The 21,015-nt window shown below is 47.6% G+C and overlaps 1 protein-coding gene and 1 long non-coding RNA gene across 5 annotated transcripts in view; both read left to right on the top strand.

The window, feature by feature from the left end:
• LOC125397505 (uncharacterized) overlaps nt 1–21,015 on the top strand; it is a 599,497-nt gene that overhangs the window by 544,485 nt on the left and 33,997 nt on the right. The window lies entirely within an intron of this gene.
• Sox2 (SRY-box transcription factor 2) lies at nt 8,217–10,773 on the top strand. Its single transcript, XM_048429930.3, has one exon. The coding sequence runs from the start codon at nt 8,714–8,716 to the stop codon at nt 9,674–9,676; it is 963 nt and encodes a 320-aa protein (XP_048285887.2). The 5' UTR covers nt 8,217–8,713; the 3' UTR covers nt 9,677–10,773.

The raw sequence follows: 21,015 nt of genomic DNA, 5'->3' as shown, positions 1-21,015 counted from the left end.
TGTTGGTTTGTTTAGTTTAAAATCAAAAAGAAACCGTCAAGTGCTGCATAAACAAAACGACCATGTCCCCCTTCGCAAACGTGTTTGCCGTTTCAACTTTTCACCGCACGGTTACGGCTTGCTATCGGAAACCAGCTGAACTTTACCTAACAGAATGAATGACTTTCTCCACATTTAATGCCGTATCTCTGCCAGTTCAGAATAGCGGATCTGAGATGGTTTTTAAAGGAATTGCTTCTCGCGAAGACGCCTCTCATCTGATCCCGGGATCCGATCTCGGAAGAGGGGGGAAAATTCAGCTTTTGAGAAATCCCTACCCGGCAGTCTGTCGAAATAGGCGAACAGGAGCCGCTGCCTTGGCACCTTCACCCTTTACTTCACGAAGAGGGTAGGCCTGGTTAGGAAAATTCCCACCTGGGACTAGCCTTGGGAATCTCACTCCCACCGGGGAGACTCGGGAACGCTTCTTGGGCGCCCCGGCTCCCAGTGCTGCCTGCGGTCATCCAGCCTCGCGGAGCAGCGGAGAGGTCAAGACAGACCCTGCCTCGGAAACAGACTGCAAAAGGGGTAGACAATCTCCACTGGGGAGTGTGGAAAAATTGGGAGAGCCTTCCCTCCCGCGTGCGAACAGAAGATTTAGGCAAAGATCAGCAGGGGCAGGCGTGCAGCTTGCAAGTCCGCAGCTTCGCAAGGTCGGAGGACTTGCGGGCCTGAGCAAGAAGCAATTGAGCCAGTGGGTGAGCCAGGCCTGAGCGCGCCACCCATGCTCGCTTGCATTGTGATTCTGCAGCCGCAGGTGGCCCAGCCCCTGCCCCAATCCCACGCCGCAGGACTGCCAGCGGGGAGGCGGCGGCTCCACCTTTGGAGACTAGGGAGGCGGCCAAAGAGGGGCTGAGTCCTCCGAGAAGGCAGAGCCTCCCCGGGCTGGCAGCGGGCCGGTTCTCCCCAGCCGCACTGTACCCTTTAGGGGCGTGGCAGGCTCTTTGGGTCTGTAGTCGCCTCGTCCAGACTTGAGCTCGGGCGTGTTGGCTGGGCGCCCTGCTTTGTAAAGTACTGAGTCCTATGAGCCAGCCAGCCGGGTGGGCCAACTTAGCTTAGGTCCACTGAGTCCAGGCCAAGTCCTCAACCCGTCCTTCCTTTCTTTCCCGCTACCTCCCAAGCTTAGTACGCTGAGAAGCAGGGTTTGTGGTTTGGAGTTGGACAGGCTATTTGGAGATGGGGCGGGGGCAAGGCTCATTAATAAGAGCCAGGTTCGAGGATGTGCTTTCGTTTATTAAGTTTACATTCTTGTTCGTTTTTAAAACCTTCAGTTCCTGGAATCCAAGTCCCAGACAAAGAGCCAGGGAGAGAGCCGAGCCAGGATGAAAAGAACAGGGCTACAGATCATTCTCAATAAACTGCCAGGCTGTGGCTCCGGAACCGGGGCCCAGGGCTACGTGGGCTGCTGAAGGGTGTAGATACCATAAGTACAACTTGACACCACTGAGCCCACGGTGCTTGTCAATAATCTGTCAATTAGGTGTGGAGACTGTCACCATAGATCATAACAGTTTGTAAAGGCTCATTACAGCATAGCTTGTCAGTGATCTCCAAATTAAGGGGGGGGGGGAGGTAAGAGGAAAAAGGAGTGGGGACCGCCAGCAAAAAGCCAAGAAGGATGGGAGGGGAGATAAAAGTCGGAGCCCCAGCTCAGAAGGAGCCTTTAAAGATTATCAGGCCAGCGATCTGAGAATTCCACAGGGATGGGTTTGGAAGCCCAGATCTCTCTGAGCCTGGGCTGGAAGGGGATGCTGAGGACTGGTAGAAGTGGGCCTCAGGGAAAACCGACTTCTCAGACATTGTTTGTGAGGTGAGAAGAGCTTTTACAAGGGGCCTCCTGGTGTCAACAGAAGGCCTGAAGGATACCAGCCCGCCAGGAATGGGGGCACGTTAGCATGCGCCAAGGGCAAACCTTCCAGAAGGAGCCCTGGCGGCTTTTAAATCTGGTACTGGGCGGGGAGGGAGGTGATTTTGTCAGACTAGCCATAGCTTCTCTTAGGTCTGGTGGTGGGTGACTTTTGCTACACAAATTTGCTTGACCTTTTTGTCATGCTACAGGTGGAAAGCTTTCCTCTTTTTCCCATGAGCACCGTCCAGTCCTTTACAGCGAAGCAGATCTCCCCCTTGCCGTGGCTTGCTCTTAGGGGTACCGGAGATCCTTGATTTCTGTGGTTTTATCACTTTCTGTTGGTGTTTGGATTACATCGGGTTGAGCTTCCGGAAAGGAAGCTCGTGAGTGACACAGAGTGGAAAGTTATATGAGGTCACCCAGGAAAGAAGATCAGGATCCAGGCAAAGAGTTCCAGCCTCTTGGACTTTGCTGCAGCAGTCACGTGTCACTGGTCTGCACGGCTGTCTCTGAATATGAGTCAGAAAAACCTCAACGAAGGCTAGGGTTTGTTGGGTGGTTTTTTTTTTTCTGATAGATGTCACAACTAAATACAATAATTGCAGCTAGAAAATTTTAAACTAACATCTTTTTCTTTAAGTTAGGGAAACATTTATAGCCACTGGGCATACGAGGCCATATGGCTTTGGTAGGATGCATTTTGCCCAAAGTAGTTTGGCTGTCAAACAGGTGTGTGCATAGACTTCCAAGCACTGATTTGGGGGTGAAAAGGAATTAAGAACTCTCTGAAGTATTTGCACTCTCTGGTGATCTCTCTCTCTCCTTCTCCCCTGATTTTTAGAATCAGAAGTGCAATTGAAAGCCAACAGTCCTCTTCACGTTCTCAGTTTGTCTTTAATAGGGGAATTTCTGCTTTAAAGCAATTCAATCATTTAATGGGCAATCTACATTTTCCCTTGGACAGCAACAGCAGCGTGGGAACAGAACCTCATGGCTGAGGATTCAAACAAATAGAAATGAAAATAGCGAAGTGTGAATACTCTGCCCAGAAAATAATTGATCTGGAATATCTGAAAGATTCAGAAATATATGAAACACTGTTAAGTCATATTGTGTTACATACAGCCCAGAAGACTAAAAACAAGTGATGGAGGGGGTGATATAGTTCGAAGCAAGAGAAAAAATATATTGTTTCTTATTGCCAAATTCTTTTTGAAAATGTATTTACTTCATTGGTGAGAATTAGGCGGAGGGGTGAGTACAGTGAGCAGACTGCCCTGCATTCCTCAGGGCTCAAGGGTCCTCGCAGCTCTTCAGTGAAATGATTTGGTAAAATTGAGTCTGAACTTCGACAGCCCCTTGTCCATTTGTTGTGTGTCATACCACTTTTGAAAATTAGAGGCAAGGCCCTGAAGAGAGAGACACAGGAAAAAAATATGATTAAGTAATTTGAAATTACCAGTCTACCTTGTATCCATATGGTAAATAGAAAGGGGTAGAAGTTTGTGCTTGTTTTTCATGACATCTTGAAAGGTGGGTGATGGTTCCTGTCAATCACCTTTCACACTTCCGAAATCTAACAAATGTAACCTAGGGAGATGGGATGCATAGGCACAAATGAAAGACCATTCATTATTCTCAAAGTCGTATTATAAAAATTAAGGTAGCCCTATGGGCTTTCCAGTGAGGGGAAGTTCATAGCAATGCCTCATGGCAGTGGACTTCAGTTTCTAATTCTTACCCCAATTTTCTGTACCCTAACTTTTCTAGCAGTTAATTTTTTTTTTGTTAATTGTTTTTTTGGAAAGCATGTGATTTTATATACTTATTTATTTATTTATTTATTTGAAAAACAAATTTTCTAAATGCATTCCTTTCTCTTCATTTATCTGTGTTTCTTAACTCTTAAAGCTCTAGTCCTTCTGGAAGCCGAGTGGTACCCCACCTGCCAAGGGGAGTGACTGGGCATTTTTGTGACTTAGAGGGCAGAAGGAAGCATTTCATCAAGTCTCCTTACTATGTAACCCTCTGTTTTCCTGTAGCATTAGGGGCTAGACAGAAAGAATCTTGCCCCATCAGACCCTTCAGCCTTTCCCTAAGCCTCGGGTACACTACTCTCTGCATCTGTGCTTTGTAATATCACAAACCCTCCTATAGTTTCTGCACTTCACTTTTGGGCTTTATTTGCCTCTGGAATACCAGGCTCCGACGTCATCTCCCTCGCTGCAGAAGGATCCCTGCTATAGTCCTGTCCACAGGAGATGGTTAGAAGGTTAGCATTCAGAGGACTGAAAAACATCACAAAAAGAGGAGAGGGGGATCACTTCATTTATTTAGTTAAAGATGGTTCCTGATATATTAAAGCAGTTCCAGAATTAGAAAGCCTTTCTGTACATTTTCTCCTGTTTTTCTTGCTTCTTTTCCTTATGTAATGAAATTAAAACTTTTGGAGCCCACAGTTGACATTTTTCAGAAAATTGAGTTATCAAGGCACTAATTATTTCTCGGGGAGATAAAACTCTCATAGCCCTAACTGTCAAATAGGGCCCTTTTCAGAGTTTAATTACAAAATAAAATTAGTCTGCTCTTCCTCGGAATGGTTGGCGAGTGGTTAAACAGAGCTTTCCCCCAATACTGGTGGTCGTCAAACTCTGCTAATTAGCAATGCTGAGAAATTCCAGTTAACAAGGGCATTCTCCGAGACTCTGCAGGTCCCCTGCCGTTCGCCTTCATTTCCATAAGGAGATTAGGAGAGGAGGGAACCCACTCAAATGCAGATGCAGGAGCGAAGCGTTTTTAACAAGCATCATAATAGTAAGATGCTTGGCTAGTTCTCGCTAATTACTGCAACTTAAACCTCTATTTGCCACTAAGAAGAAAAAAATAAGTCTACAGTCCTCACCTCCACAAAATTGTCAGTTGGCTTCAGATATGATACTGGAGGGATGGGGAGCATTTAGGAGAGAAAAACTGATGCAAAAGATTTTTAAATAAAATTGGGTTATACTTAGCAGTTAAGGCTTCTGGCTAGGGCCAATAGCAGAGCAAAATAAAATCTGATTACTCCAGGCATATGCTAATCACTAATGCTGGTCTAAAAGTGCATAGCTTTTTGCTGCCCATGGAAGGGAAGTGTTACATTCTCTTTAGATGAAGCACTTCCAATTTTCATAAACTATGCCACTGGCAACATTTTAAATTCTCGGAGGATGAAGCACCCTGTTCCAAGTCTCTTTCTGATTGTCTGCTAGTCAATAGTGTATTGTTGCTGGTACTGTAGTCAGCTATTATAACCCCCAAAGAGGCTTGCCTCTGTCGTGGGCTAGGGCTGTTATAGTTATTATTATACTTTGGGTTCTATGATGGTGCTGGATTGAAATCGGGTGGCCAGTGATCTAATTTTTTTTTCAATGCATATGTTTTAAAAGCCATAAACTAAAACTGGTTTTTGCTATTGCCATCTTCTTTAATCTTATTTTCATTGCACGTTATTATGCATAAACAGCAGCCACAGTTAGTGCTTTGCCTGGATAAGTCTAAGTACAGCAAGCTTAATTAAAAATAAAACTGTAAATAAATACTACCAAGGATAACACGATTGTAATGTGCTCCCATAGATTATTCATATGATAAAGCAATTAACAAAAGCCTAGCTAGAACCCTTGCCCTCTATAAGTACATTATTATAGAGTTCAGGTGCAGACACAGGCATTTAAGAATTGCACACCATCCCGAGGGTTGGGGAGGGGAGGGCGGAGCTATGCTTTTTACTAAGACCCTTGAAAGAAAACTATCAAGATTTTAAAAAGATGTTCCTTTATCATCATCCATTATTAATATTTATCTTAATAAATATACACCACCGTTGTCCACATTAACTTGTTAGGTTTTTTTCTTCAAACTTAATTATCCATAAGCTTTTTTAAGTTTTCAGAATAATGCTATTAAGCGCCTACCGTTACATACACAATCACAAAGTGAATGCCCGGCCTGCCCTTCGTGGCGCGCGGACAATCATAATTCATTCATATGTTGAATCTCATAATTTATACCTATTTTCCCCTGGTTTAACCTTCCACTTCATCTGGCGGTTCTATGTACATTTCTAAGTTAAGCAAATTAAATTTGATTCTTATGATTTGGTCCTACGGCTTATATGATATGTTAACTTTTCTTTTGTTTAGATTATGTGTAATTAGTTTGATCTTCCATCCTCCTTTTTTTTTTTTTACTTAATTATTTCTCCACACCTTCTTTTTAAAGGCACAGTCTTGGAAAAGCGAATACACCAGCAGGGGGCGCAGCAGCTACATCCCAGAAACTAGGCGTGCTGAAAAGTCGGTGGCTGCCTTCCCCGGCTCAACCTTTTCGGTAGTCTCCAGAGATTCGTGTTGAGCGTAATAGTACACCCCGATTAAGCTGAAAACAATGTTTTAATTTGAAAGAGTCCCAAATATTTACGCGTTTCTGTAAGTCCTTTTCGGGTCCTCAAGAACTAAAGCAACCAAAATTTAAGGAGCACCTGGGGCAGACAGAACAGACAGAAGAAGTAGCAAAGAAATTATTTACTTCAAGTTTGCAAAAAATTCTTTACCACAACATTTCCGGGTGTGACGTGAGCATATTTAGCTTGAGTGTGACACTAGCAGTCAAGTCTGGGAGGATAGGAACTGGAGCCGTGCTGGGGGGAGGAGAGCAGAGGTGGTCAGAGTGGAGACTAAACAGTGCTGTAAGGACAATGTGCGGAGCGTGGCCGGCAGATACCCTTCTGAACGCTTTCTTTAGGCCTAGTTGGGGTGGTTGAGGGGAGGAGGGGCTGAGAGAATTGCAGGGGGAAAAAAACTAACCCTGATGGTTTAAGCTCTTTATTTAAAAAGGAAAAAAAAATGGCATCAGGACTTTTTTTTCCTCCCTTCTCGCTCCCCTTTTGTACCCAAGTGCATTTTAGCCACAAAGGTTCCAACAAGAGTGGAAGGAAACTTAGACGGGGCTTTGTTTGACTCCGTGTAGCGACAACAAGAGAAACAAAACTACCTATTTGTAACGGACGTGGTGCGGTGGCTCTGGGCTTTTTTTGAGCGCCTGCCGATTGAAATCTTTACGTCTGGACAATGGGAGATCGGCTAAAATTACCCTCTCGGGTCCTGGGCGGGCAAGATTCTTGAGCCCCTACCCCCGCCCCCAGCCCATCCTCCCGCAGCCTGGGCTTGCTGGGGCCCCGTTCCCCGGGTTCCGCAGGCCTTGTCCCAGCGCACTTCGCCTGCACCTGTGCCTCTGAACCCCGCGTGCCTCCCAGGTCCCAGTTCCTTTCAGCCCTAGACCAACTCGGCCTGGCCTTCGCGGCTACCAGCGTGCCAGTCAGCAGGGGCAGTGCTGGCTGCGCAGCTCCCATCCTGGGAACGCTGCGTGGGAGGGAGTTGGTGAGCGCAGCCCAAATGCCACCTCGGTGCCTCGCGGTGGGATGCCAGGAAGTTGCGTGACCCTCCCCCATCGCCTGCGCTCTGGAGCCTCTTTCTGTTGATTCTTTCGTCCCCAGGCTCTCTGCTGAAACTGCCACCACTGAAAATCCTCTTGTGTCGGGGATGGGGGTTAGCAGGAGAGTGGGAGGAGAGTTCAAGCTTTGCCTTTGCACCCTCTGGATGGGACAGACTAGTGGAGGAGGGAGTTAGGGTAAAGGACACGTGCTGCGGTTCCTTAAGCCACACCTGAGTCAGGCTAGGAGAAGGCTGAGAACAAGGCCTGGTTCTAGGTCTGCTCTGCAGTGGGCCACATGGGCCGAGACCTGTCTGGGAGCCGAGAAGATGACGTGGAAGACAGGAGGGCGCTGAGGCCCGAGGCTTGGGTCTAACTTCTTGTCTATACTGTGAGAAGAGGGGAGTGCGTGGGTGTTGGCACCAAGGTAGGAAGAGGGGCTGGAACCGAGAGCAGTGCCGCGGATGAGCGGAGGAACAATGGCACACCACCTCCGGCCCTGCCAGCTTCCTGAAATACTAGTTGGACGGTCGCCCTGAACCACCCATGGGCTCTGCCCCACCCTGGCCCCAGCTCCCCGAGTCCCATCCTCCCTTATGTACCCAAGAGGGAGCCAATATTTCGTAGCAAGGGAGGGAAGGAGCAGTCGTCTTGGTGCTGTTTACCCACTTCCTTCGAACAGGCGTGCGCCGTGACCTGTTGCTGAGGAAGGGAGATACAAAGGTTCCCCCGCGGACGGCTGCAGGCTGCGGGCCCGCCTCCCCCGCGCCGCTCCGGGCACAGCGCTCTGCTGGGCTCGGCTCGGCGGCGCGGCAGGCCCCGCCCCCTTTCATGCAAAACCCTCTGGCGAGGCTGGGCTCGGGCGCAGGAGCCGGCGCTCGCTGATTGGCCGCCGGAAACCCATTTATTCCCTGACAGCCCCCATCACATGGATGGTTGTCTATTAACTTGTTCAAAAAAGTATCAGGAGTTGTCAAGGCAGAGAAGAGAGTGTTTGCAAAAAGGGAAAAGTACTTTGCTGCCTCTTTAAGACTAGGGCTGGGAGAAAGAAGAGGAGAGAGAAAGAAAGGAGAGAAGTTTGGAGCCCGAGGCTTAAGCCTTTCCAAAAACTAATCACAACAATCGCGGCGGCCCGAGGAGGAGAGCGCCTGTTTTTTCATCCCAATTGCACTTCGCCCGTCTCGAGCTCCGCTTCCCCCCAACTATTCTCCGCCTGATCTCCGCGCAGGGCCGTGCACGCCGACGCCCCCGCCTGCGGCCCCTGCAGTCCGGCCCCCGCGCGCGGCCCCCGCAGTCCCGGCCGGGCCGAGGGTCGGCGGCCGCCGGCGGGCCGCGCCCGCGCCCAGCGCCCGCATGTATAACATGATGGAGACGGAGCTGAAGCCGCCGGGCCCGCAGCAAGCTTCGGGGGGCGGCGGCGGCGGCGGAGGCAACACCACGGCTGCAGCGACCGGCGGCAACCAGAAGAACAGCCCGGACCGCGTCAAGAGGCCCATGAACGCCTTCATGGTGTGGTCCCGGGGGCAGCGGCGTAAGATGGCCCAGGAGAACCCCAAGATGCACAACTCGGAGATCAGCAAGCGCCTGGGAGCCGAGTGGAAACTTTTGTCGGAGACCGAGAAACGGCCGTTCATCGACGAGGCCAAGCGGCTGCGCGCTCTGCACATGAAGGAGCACCCGGATTATAAATACCGGCCGCGGCGGAAAACCAAGACGCTCATGAAGAAGGATAAGTACACGCTTCCCGGAGGGCTGCTGGCCCCGGGCGGGAACAGCATGGCGAGCGGGGTTGGGGTGGGCGCCGGCCTGGGTGCGGGTGTGAACCAGCGCATGGACAGCTACGCTCACATGAACGGCTGGAGCAACGGCAGCTATAGCATGATGCAGGAGCAGCTGGGCTACCCGCAGCACCCGGGCCTCAACGCGCACGGCGCGGCGCAGATGCAGCCCATGCACCGCTACGACGTCAGCGCCCTGCAGTACAACTCCATGACCAGCTCGCAGACCTACATGAACGGCTCGCCCACGTACAGCATGTCCTACTCGCAGCAGGGCACCCCCGGCATGGCGCTGGGTTCCATGGGCTCGGTGGTCAAGTCCGAGGCCAGCTCCAGCCCCCCCGTGGTCACCTCTTCCTCCCACTCCAGGGCGCCCTGCCAGGCCGGGGACCTCCGGGACATGATCAGCATGTACCTCCCCGGCGCCGAGGTGCCGGAGCCCGCTGCTCCCAGTAGACTGCACATGGCCCAGCATTACCAGAGCGGCCCGGTGCCCGGCACGGCCATTAACGGCACACTGCCCCTGTCGCACATGTGAGGACCGGACCGCGAACTGAGAAGGGGAGAGAGATTTTCAAAGAGAAACAAGGGAATTGGGAGGGGTGCAAAAGAGGAGAGTAAGGAAAATCTAATATGCTCAAAGGAAAAAAAAATCTGATTGCCCGCAGCAAAGTGACAGCTGCGGCTAAAAGACCACCAATCCCATCCAAATTAACGCAAAAACCGTGATGCCGACTAGAAAACTTTTATGAGAGATCTTGGGACTTCTTTTTGGGGGACTATTTTTGTACAGAGAAAACCTGAGGGCGGCGGGGAGGGTGGGGGAATCGGACCATGTATAGATCTGGAGAAAGAAACTACGCAAAACTTTTTTTTTTAAAGTTCTAGTGGTACGTTAGGCGCTTCGCAGGGAGTTTGCAACAGTCTTTACCAGTAATATTTAGAGCTAGACTCCGAGCGACGAAAAAAAAAGTTTTAATATTTGCAAGCAACTTTTGTACAGTATTTATCGAGATAAACATGGCAATCAAATGTCCATTGTTTATAAGCTGAGAATTTGCCAATATTTTTCGAGGAAAGGGTTGTTGCTGGGTTTTGATTCTGCAGCGTAAAATTAGGACCGTTACAAACAAGGAAGAAAGGAATTTATTCGGATTTGAACATTTTAGTTCTAAAATTGTACAAAAGGAAAACTTGAGAACAAGTATTGGCAAGACTATTTTCTAGGTCTTGTTTAAAAGTGCAAAATTCTAGATTGTACTAAATTTTAACTTACTGTTAAAGGCAAAAATGTCCATGCAGGTTGATATCGTTAATTTATAAAAGCTTTTGTTCAATCCCACCTTTCCATTTTGTTCGGATAAAAGAATATGGAATTACTGTGTTTGGAATATTTTCTTATGGTTTGTAATATTTCTGTAAATTTATTGTGATATTTTAAGGTTTTTTTTCCCCTTTTATTTTCCGTAGTTGTACTTTAAAAGATTCGGCTCTGTTATTGAAATCAGGCTGCCGAGAATCCATGTATATATTTGAACTAATACCATCCTTATAACAGCTACATTTTCAACTTAAGTTTTTACTCCATTATGCACAGTTTGAGATAAATAAATTTTTGAAATATGGACACTGAAATTATGCCTGAGTCTTTCATTTCTTTGGCTAGAAATGCTTAAACATAACTTCTTGGGGAATTAGAATACCATGTTGAGCCACCAGGCTTGACGTTACCAGCAATGTCTGTTAGCATTAACCGCAGAAGAAAGAGATGGCTGGCTGATTAATAACGGGAAACTGAAACGTGCTGTCATTTCTAAAATAGAAACTAGAGGCATATATTGTAAGTCCACCCCCTCTTTTCCCAAGCAGCGTGAATAAGCGCGATGTGGGCTTAAGCTAGCTTGTACCACTTGTTGCCAGAAGGAGTCGATTCTAAAATTTTCATGTAGCTTAGCAGATGGGGTATTGAGCCAAATCAGAGCCAGGTTGGCTGGGTTTGTTTTCATTTTCTTTACAACACAATGGCCCTTTGAAATGTGGTTTATACGGGAAAATGATGCTTCTTGTATCGGAATAATTACAAAGTAGACGCGGAGTGTTCTGCCGGGTAGGTGCTTGGGTGACTCCATCCCTGCTATTGTGTGAGGAAACAAGTGGTTTTCTGTCTTTGTTTCCCGAGTTCATAAACTTTCTCCTCTACGTTTTCCTGTTTGGGGCGAGGGAAAAGCAAAGACCGCCTTGCAAAATTCCCTTACTTATCATGGACTTTTTATTTATTTCCCCCTTTCTCCCCCCACCCCCACTCCGGATTCCACTTCTTAATTTGGCAGCGCGGGTCCAAGACTGTAGTCCCAAATCGGATAATCTCTGCAGCTGGCTACACGCAAAAGAGAAGCCAGGCAACAGACATATTACAGAAGAAAGCTCTCGACTCCGAGGTAGATATTTCGCTTTGTGCGCTCTGATCACATTTGGACATGATTGTGCTTTTGATCTGTTAACTGTTTTACTACAGTAATAGAGAGACGGGGAGGAGAGAGGGAGGGGAAACGAGATTGGATTTGCTGTTTTCTTTCGCCCCAGGAAAAGTAAAGAGAGACTGCCTGGCCACGTCCTCGGCTGGAGCGGAAAAGTTGGGAACCGCCGTGGTCTTTAGGCTAGCCAGCAGGTTCTGGCGCATCCGAGGCCGCTGGCGGGCTCGCCCCTCCCTGCCCCCATTTCCTCTCATCTATCCAAAGGCACCAAGAACCAGCAATCGAGCGTCCTTAGGAGTTAAACATTGCTTCTGTTTCTAGAGAGGCGGCTCGAGGCACCTCTGCTAAAGTTAGAATCCTGCGGCGCTTTCTGTCCTGCAGCCGGATACCGGCCTTAGCCGGTTCTGCCAGCCACTAGGCCTATGTCTTTTATTTTTTGAGGAGCTGCTGATGTTCTGTGGAGGACTATGAAGGTGTCGTTTTCTGTGTTTATATTTCTTCTCGATCGCTTCATTTCAGGTGTACAGTGGGTAGTTTTCTTTATTTTCGTTTTTACGGTTATGTTGTATGGGGAAGGGACATTTATTCAGTTTCCAATCCAAGCTAGGCATTTTCTCCTCTAATTAATGCAGAGACTCTGAAAGAATTTCTCTGGGCCTGGCCAGCCATTGTGATGCATATAGGATTATTCACGTGGTAATGAGCACGTTCGACAGTTCTTGCTCACACATAGGAATAAAAGAAACTTTGAATAAAGAACCAAACGCTTGTGCTGGGGAACAGGAGAGGCTATTCCCGGAATTCGAGCCAATGGACAGTATAGAATGTATATATTTGAAAATAAATATATTTTAGGGAGATATATATATATATATATATATATATATATATATATATATATATACAGTTTACAGTAATTGACCCGACTCAATCTCCCAGTTTAAAGGAACAAGAAAAAGGCTCAGTGGATCTGACCCAAGCCGAACATTGTGGGGAGATGCTCAGGTTCAAATATTTCGCAAAACAGAAGAGCACTTTTGAGAGTTAAAATCATTTAAACAATTATTACTCTGAAAAAAAAAGGGGGGGGGAAGCCCCATATCTCCAAACCAAATAGTTTAAAAGTAGAGGTCACCGTATTTTGTTTGCAAGTATAGAAGTTTTTGATAAACTGCAGCTGAAGAAAAAGACTCCTTTTCTTTTGCATTATCCATTTAATTGGGTAAAACAATTCCCAAGATGTATAATGTCATACCTAGGTTAATATTTATGAGCAAATAATTTTTAAGAATAATTTCATTTTTAAGAAAAGGGATAAGACATGAATCGGCCCAGGCAGGGATGGCTTGCTTCCGTTACTGGATGCTCATGTCCTAGGGATATTATCCTGGTCAAAGAGAGTTAATTTCCAGTCAAGAGGGTGAATTTAAATATTGCTTTGACTTTATACACAGACTAGAAGTGTGTAACAGATGAGCATATAATCTGTTCTTGCTACATTTTTTTCTCCCACCCCCGCCCCCTCCATATCTTAAAGAGTGTTAAAATATTTTGCTGAGCGGGAGTAGATTAACAAGGTTCCTTTGCCAATGCCGGAAAGCTGGTATCACAGCCTATCCCAGGGGAAAATGGCTCACATTAACCACTAAATGAATATTTGACAAGGGCTCATTCGGAGGTATTATTACTATAAATGTGTCCCTACTGGACTTTTCAAGGTCAAAGAGCAATGCTTCAATTAATTATTTAGACTGCTAGTAGATTTGGATGTAATAGCTGTACTTATTTCTGGAAGCGACACATTCTTGCAGTGGGAAAATCTCCCGAGACTGCCCTTCAGCAGCATCTCAGATGGAAAGGTGTGGGAAACACTGGCACTCCAAGGCTGACTTTTTTCATGAAACATTTTCCTGGTTCAAGGGAAAGAATTGCATTTTTTTAAAATCCCGTTTCAGGGACTATTTTTAGTTCAAAAGGAAAAACTACATAATAATTTATGTGAATTTCTTCACCATGTCTGGCAAGATCTTTTAGAGTTTGTGATGTTGGGGAGGAACTGGATGGTGTTTTATACAACCTCTGCCTTGTCTAAATAACGAAGTCACAGGATTTCATAGGCCCTGCCAGGCTTGACCTTAGGGTAGGGTACATACTCTTGTTTTTGGCAATAAAAGCAAATGTTTGACATGGAAGGCACCAGGCTGAGTGTTCTGAGTTCTAGTATGGCAGAGTAAATTGGGGTGCAAGGAGTCCCTTCTCCTGTTGGTTTTAACACAGGAAAACGGGGGGGGGGGGGGAACGAGGCATTTCTGCCATGTCACAGGTTCCTCCACGACCTTAGGTAGACGGTAATCTGGTAATCGAATGATTCGGAGAGTAAGATTCCTCTACAGTAATATAAATTGAATGAATAAGAGATAAGCTGGGGGGGCAGTAATTACAGCCCAATTCATTCAGCTTTTCAGAACTTTTGTAGGTGCTCCATTGACTGGCTTTGAGCTACCAGTTTTCTCACATTGAAAGGAGTTGATCAGCGCCTGGGGGGTGGGGGGCAAGGACCACTACTAAACTGCTTGGTGATGGGGTCTTCATTTAGAACCATTACCAGAGCGAAATTAAATCGTGCCTTTGTGTGCACGAGGTTTTACTTTTCAACTGCTCTGAGACTGAGGTCTGCCGGTGGACTGACTGTGGCTTGATCAACTACTAGTTGGCATCTCTTTAGTCTATTTATCTATTTATTTTATGTTGTGATTGAAAGCACTTCCTCTCTGAAACTCCCTTCCCCCATTTCTTGCTTTCGAAAAGTTTTGAAAAGTAGGCCTTCATATTTTTTTCTTCCTGGGATTTCTTTTGCGTGGAACCCCATTAGCCAGGACCCCAGTTTCTAGTTCTCCCACACACACCCCCCCACTCCACTGTTACTTTAAAACAATTTGCATCTCGGTGGGGTTTTTTTTTTTTTTTTTTGCTTTGTTTTTGTTTGTTTTCTGCTGCTTTTCCTCATACTTGGAGCAGAGACTTCCTTTCAGGGTCCACCTGGGCCTGGGTTTGGGAATTGGCTTCATACTCTTCGCTTCCTTTTTTGACCTGACTTGAAAGATGTCTGCCTGCCTCTCCCTAGGGACCCTGTCTAAGAGACGGATTCCTTAAAGACGGGAGAACCTCTGTCCTCTACTGTGAGAGTCTGGATAATGTCCAAAGGCCTGTACACGGCCTCTGGAAATTTAAAATAAGCTCCACAGAGCTTTGCAAAGACAGGGAGATGGCTCAAGCTGCAGGACTACTTTGACGTCTTTCATAGTTATTTTCTATTAAAAACTTTACCGGAAATGTGCCGGTGACAGCAGCCGGGAGCCTCCTCTCTTCTAGGGATGCTAGCCAGCTTTAGTGTTGTTCTTCTCCGCGAGGATGTTTTCCTTCTGTGGCCTTTAGAAAATAATGGACGACTCGACTTTCTTGTTTTGACTAAAGAGACTTCTCTTGGGGAGTACTCAGGTAAGCTGGGATTTCTTGAGTAGGAGCCCTCTTTCTGTGTGCGGTTCCGGATGACTTGTATTTTATATTTTGGTAGAATGGGACTAGTTCTGACTTCCTGGGCACTGCTCTCAGTTTCTCTCCAGAAGCAAGCGGTAAATCTCTCATCTGAGGGACACAGAGACTTACTTGCGGCTGCTGGGCTAGCGTTCAGGCTGGAGGGAGTTTTCTTAGTTGGCAGGCAGCTCAGGTGATCCAAAGTTCGGAGGGGCCATTCGTTTTATGACCCTATCTGAGGTTCTATACTCAGTCAAGTGAGCACGGAGGTATAAAGATTTTGGCGCTTTGAACTTCCTTTGCCTTTCTAGGCCCAGGTTCGGCAGGATTGAGTTGAGAGCTCCCCAGCCTCCTACAGGCCGCCTGAGAGGAAGGGACTTCAGGGTCCAGGCCTAAAGCCTTGGCTTGGGCTGGGGCAATCCTAACCCGTGGCTGTCCTGGGTTGGGCAGCTCCTGACATCACCGCGGCCAGACGCCCCCCATCTCCAGAGACCCCACCCAATAAAATGCTCAGGGGTTCCCAGTCTCTCTGCCCTCCTGCAGTCCTGCGCCCAGCGTCTACACTGTGTCGCTGCTACAGAGACTCCTGCGCGGGAGCCTGAACCCTCTCTGTATGTTTACCTCCTGGCCCCAGAGATGGCTATAGGCTCCAGACCTTCCAATTCAGAAGTTGTCGGACCAGGTCTTGTCTTCCTGACATCTCACACTAGTCCTTTGCGTGTGCCCAAGCCCTACCGGGTCCTTCCCACCCAGGGTCAGAGGGAGAGAACGGGCAGAAGTGTGGGAAGTTTTGCGAGTCTTCTGGTCTGGTTGGATTGGGGGAAGGGTGGAAGGAAGCAAGATGCAGGTGGGGACACTGAGCCAGCCCTGCGCTTCCTCAAGTGTGAAGTAGAGAAGGCTGTGCAAATCCACTCCCACGCCCCCAACATCCACTGCCTTGATTCAAGCCAGAGATTTCCTCTCACCTCTCAACAAGGTGAGAGACAAGGGGAGTGAACACACGTGCCAAGTTTGTCTCAAAACTCACTACAAAGATGTTGGTCCTTCTTGCTGGTTCTAGGCAGTGGCATTATGCTTTGGGGCCACTCTTCTGGCCTCTTTTCCACCCCTTCTGGCTTAGGGTTAGCCTGGAAAGTCACTTGGAAACTCTGTCACCACTGTGTCTCCCTGAAGAGAATATTGGCACTTGAGACTTGAGTTGCCCCCACTCCCAGAGGGCAATAAAATAGTGACTGTATTATAAGGAACCGTGACTTCTTCCCCAACATTCTTAATCACTGGCGGCCAGGCCAGAAGGAGACCTTGTGATGTCAGGATTCACAGCAACTTGGAGAGCTCTACCTGGACCAGAGAGTTCCTGACCAGGCCAGTAAAGCTGACCTCCATCACACTACCTAAAAGTCCAGTTTTAGAGGACCCTGGTCTCCCCACCATTCAAATGTCCCTGCTCACATACATTACAGCAGGATTCTTTTTCCTTCATGTGTACTTACAAAGGTGGAGTAATCTAGCTAGTTCATTCTGAGGTCAGAATGAGTTGGTCAGCTGTTTTGTTTTGTTTTGTTTTGTTTAGTCTTTAGGCCATCAAATTAGGCCAGAGTTCTTTCTAGATGTGCCATGAGTTGTCTGTTTCTGCCTTCCTGAGTCCCAGCAACAGCTTGGGACCTGGCTCTGATGCCAAGGTGGTTAGGACAATTGCTTCTGGCTTACCATTGGCTTGCCAAGTCCATGTTCTCCAGCCTTCCAGTCCTGAGGATCTATCTGTACAACTTTAAATTAGAGCAACATCAGACCCATCTCAGAATAGGAATGACACCATGTCAGAGTTAAACACTGATTAGAGACGTTGCCTGGGCAAGGTACAGATGAAGCCGGTCCATGGCCGGAGTGTGTCTAAGATGGACAAAGCGGCCGGTGGAAGCCCGTTGGCGCTCCTAGAGATGTACTGCCCAGGCTTTCTTTTCAATCCCCTTAAATCAGTCTTATCCATATTTTTAATTCCCTTCCAATGCAATGGGTCCAGAAACTGGGCTTTATATTCTCATATTGGCCCAGGATCTCACAAGAGTAATGATTCAGCAATAATCAGCCAACAGCTCCAATCTGGGTTCTTGCATAACATTACAGTGCAGTCAGGCTGAAGCAAGCCTATCTTTTCAAGGTCCCCTCTTTTCCTCCCTCCTCCAGGGAAGGTCTACCTTAAAATCTAGTCTCTTCGGGAGTTTGTTTACTCCAGCTTCTGGTCAACTAGGCTAGCACTCTCTCCACGGCTCTCTAAACACCCTTTCATCAGCTTTGCGAAAGAGTGCAAAACATTTTAGGATCCATGATGGCAAAGCAAATCTGAACATATGGAGGTGAGGCTTGCTTGTCAGGAGACTGATTTAAATGTTTAGCTGGCACCTCAGGCCCCCAGGGCTTCCCTCTCCTCCTCAGGAGCCTGCTCCTGGTACTTGGGTACCCCACCTCTTTTAGCTTGGTTCCCCAGCATAAATTGTGAATATACATCAAGTGGGCCCTTCTGCTAAGATTAATGAGAACCTCTTTTCTCTTGCATGTTTCAGCTTTGATCCCCATAGAAAGTTCTCCCTGCTCTGTGAGTAATGTCATTTTACAAACTTACTATTTCCCTATAAACTAGGAAGATAAGTTTCAATAGAAAAAAAAAATCAGGTAATCCTCCCATCCCCCATCCAGCCCCAGGAAGCTTTCCAAGTTAAGGACACAAAATATTTCATGGTTAGTTGTGTGAGCTTCTAAATTAGCTGCATATAAAGTATTTTAAGATTTTTTTTTTTTTGGCTGTCACTGGCTGGCAATACTCATTTTGTGTGTGTGTGTGTTGGTTTGAAAAGCAGGAAGAAATGTAATGAATTGAGTGCTGTCAGAGATGTCTTCTGTTTGAACAATCTGCGAAGGGCTGAATGGCAGGGACTCCCTCATCCACTGCAGGTGCAGCAGAGCTGGGAAAGGGGGAGGGGGCCCTCTGTTCAGTCAAAAGGCAGCATTTCCCACAATAGACCACACACTGGTGGCCAGCGTGACATCGGCTCCCACTTACATACTTTCCCCCATCCATAGTTCTGAACCAACAAAGTGGCCATACAGTAGCCTTGCATAGGTTCCTTTAATGAACATTTTGTGGTTCCTATGGCCAGCATTGAAATCCATGAGCCCTGGGAGGAACAAACAGACTTTTAATCGTGAGTTCCAAACTCAAATCTATAGCTGTAGATATTAAAAGTAAGCGGATCTCTCTGCTCTCTCCCAATATCAATGCTCAGAAGGCCCAGATGTGCTAGGATCTGAAAACTCTAAGTTAAAAGTTTTTCTGAGACTACTTAGGTTCCAAGCCCCGGTCTTGCACGTCCTGTGAGATCAAACAGGAAAGGAGAGAAGGCATGAATTTCGTGTATTTGTTTAAATGTAAAAGGACCTCTAGTATTTTATTATGCAGCATGAGAGGGCTAATCCTACAAATGAAGGCACGTTAATCTTGCTGATCGCTGTCCTGTCCCCTTTTGAATTGGTTTTACTGGGGAGAGGGGTGGAGAGAAAGAGAAGGGGGTCAGGAAAGGCGGCAACTGTTTAAAAACTCTGGACAGAAATGCGACCACCCTTTAGCCGCCCTTGCTGGCAAGGAGCAGACGTTAGAAGAGTTCATCCCGCACTGCTGTAAACGCGGGCCTGGGTGCAGCAAGTTTGAAATGGGGTTATTTAAGAGTGAGAGGCTGCTGGGAACTTTACAGTCAGGCCCTTCTTCACACACCCTGCCCTCGCCCCATCGCTTTGCTAGGTTTTAGAATTGGATCTGAACATTTAAAGGGAGGTAGGAGGATACTTCCCTCAGCACCACCCTGGCCTGCGATATGAGGTGACACCAAGGTGGCCCAGCTAATAGATGGTTCCCATTTGTGCTGAGAAATATTACTCCCAGTTTACTTACAGTTAAAGCGCACTCCTCTAGCCAAGAAAAACATCAACCTTCCAACGGCCCTCCCCAGCAAGGCCAGTTTATGATTCACTTAAACACTTGAGGGGGGTGAGGGGGGACCTGGCAGGACCCCTTGCTCACCTCTGAATGAGTAAGAGGAGGAGCCAGAGTGCACCGGGTGGTTCTGAAAAGCAATGATAGTAAAGGCCAAATTCCTTAAAACCCCGAATCACAGGGAGAGAAGTCTGAGGGCGCGACAAAGCCCACTGCCCGTGGCCTCACAGTGGGTATGCCTATGGCGCCTACTTAAAGTCTAGACCCAGAAGAGGGTTCTGACTCCCCCATCCACAGCGGTCGCAGCTTAAGCGCTAACGTATCTTCCGGCCGGTACACACCCACAATTAATCTTTCTTATTAAAGCCTCCATTCGGTACCCAAGGGGCGACTCAAACCTATTTAGATTTCCTTGGTTGGCTGCACAGATTTAAGTGGGCAACGAGTTATAAACCTAATAACAGAGGGCGCGCGCGCGAGGGATTTGAGTAGAGAAGACGCAGGATTCACGGGGGGTGGGGTGGGGTGGAAGGATGCTGTGGGCCTTACCCACGTCTGGCGTCTGCCTCGGGTTGCAGCTGGGGTTGTGGGGAAGGCAGCGAACCTCCTGCGCGCGCGCACCACGCCCAGCATCCTCGAACGCACCTGCATCCCAGTCCCTTTGCTCAGCCTGCAGGTACTCCAAGGCGCCTCTTCCCTCCCAAAGAGGTGCAGTCCCCCAGAGCATCCCCAACGCGGGAACTTGTATAGAACCAGGAAAGGTTTGCACTGTTTGGGATTAATTGAGAATAATTAACACTGGACACGGTTAATCACCACCTCGCGGCTCTCTTCCCTCCTTCGGGCCTGGTGTGTCGGCCTCTTTTGCTCAGGCTGACGATGCGGGTGGGTTTGCTGGTGAAAGTGAAGACGTCGCGGTAGCTGTCACCCACTTCTGCTGTACTTTTTAAGCGCTCGCATATTGTTTGATTACTAATTCGAGTTAATATGATCTTTATGGCAACATAACAGTGGATAATTGGTCTTTTTTCTCAACAACAATGTAAATCACAATCGCTTTATTATTTAATAACGTCAAACGCTTCGTTGGATTGGCCCCGACCGAGAAGACCTTTTCTTTCTAGACAGTATTATGGGGGAAGGACAATGAAGATCTAATTGTGGAGGTTTCATAAGTTGGCTCCGGTAAACGAACAGCTTCGATATGGAAGTCCCAGCTGATGTGGGCACCGCTAGTTGTAGAAACTCCACCCCATCCCTCTGCCCACTGTCCAAACACTGTTGGAGGCATTCTGGGGTGGCGGTGGTCCACAGAACCTAGCAACCACCTGAAGTTCCCAGTAGCAATTAGAGCTTGTATCGGGCTCTTTACATTGGGGATTTATCATTAAGGCATCCAGTCTGCTTACCAAATTAACAAGACTTGCAAACAGCCACAACTCTTTGGGCGCTCTTACGGTCAATTTGGCTGTGGGACACGGAGAGCAGGGGACCTCGTTTTGTTTTGTTTGTCTGGTTGGTTAGTTGGTTGGTTTTGGTCTTATTTTGTCTTGGTGTGATTTCTTTAAAGGGAGTCGGTTTTGCAGGGTCTTGGAATGTACTTGTCCCAGTCAGTTTGGCAAGAGACCTGAACCATTATCTCACAAATACCTGGAAGAGTTGAGAGTACCCAGAGAAAGACCACTCTTGGAAGGAAGGCATCCTCGCTGCTAGAATGAGAGCCTCATCACCCTTGTCCTCAAAGGCCCCATTCGAACGGCATCCACCGCTGCTTCTTCCTTGGTAGGGAGACCGCCGCTGCTGGGGTCTTCAGACTTCCGAATGTCTTCTAAGTGGCAAGCCCCAGCCTTTGGAATTTGGGTCAGGGGAGAGACACTCGGA

The sequence above is a fragment of the Myodes glareolus genome, chromosome 20 (genome assembly GCF_982192425.1).
Source record: "Myodes glareolus chromosome 20, mMyoGla1.1, whole genome shotgun sequence".
In the NCBI taxonomy this organism is placed as follows: domain Eukaryota; kingdom Metazoa; phylum Chordata; class Mammalia; order Rodentia; family Cricetidae; genus Myodes; species Myodes glareolus.
Note: the sequence above shows the minus strand (reverse complement) of the source record. Positions and strands in the feature narration are given on the sequence as shown.

What these genes read in the sequence shown, in the direction of transcription:
- Sox2 (XM_048429930.3), top strand. Translation starts at nt 8,714, where the DNA reads ATGTATAACATGATGGAGACGGAGCTGAAGCCGCCGGGCCCGCAGCAA.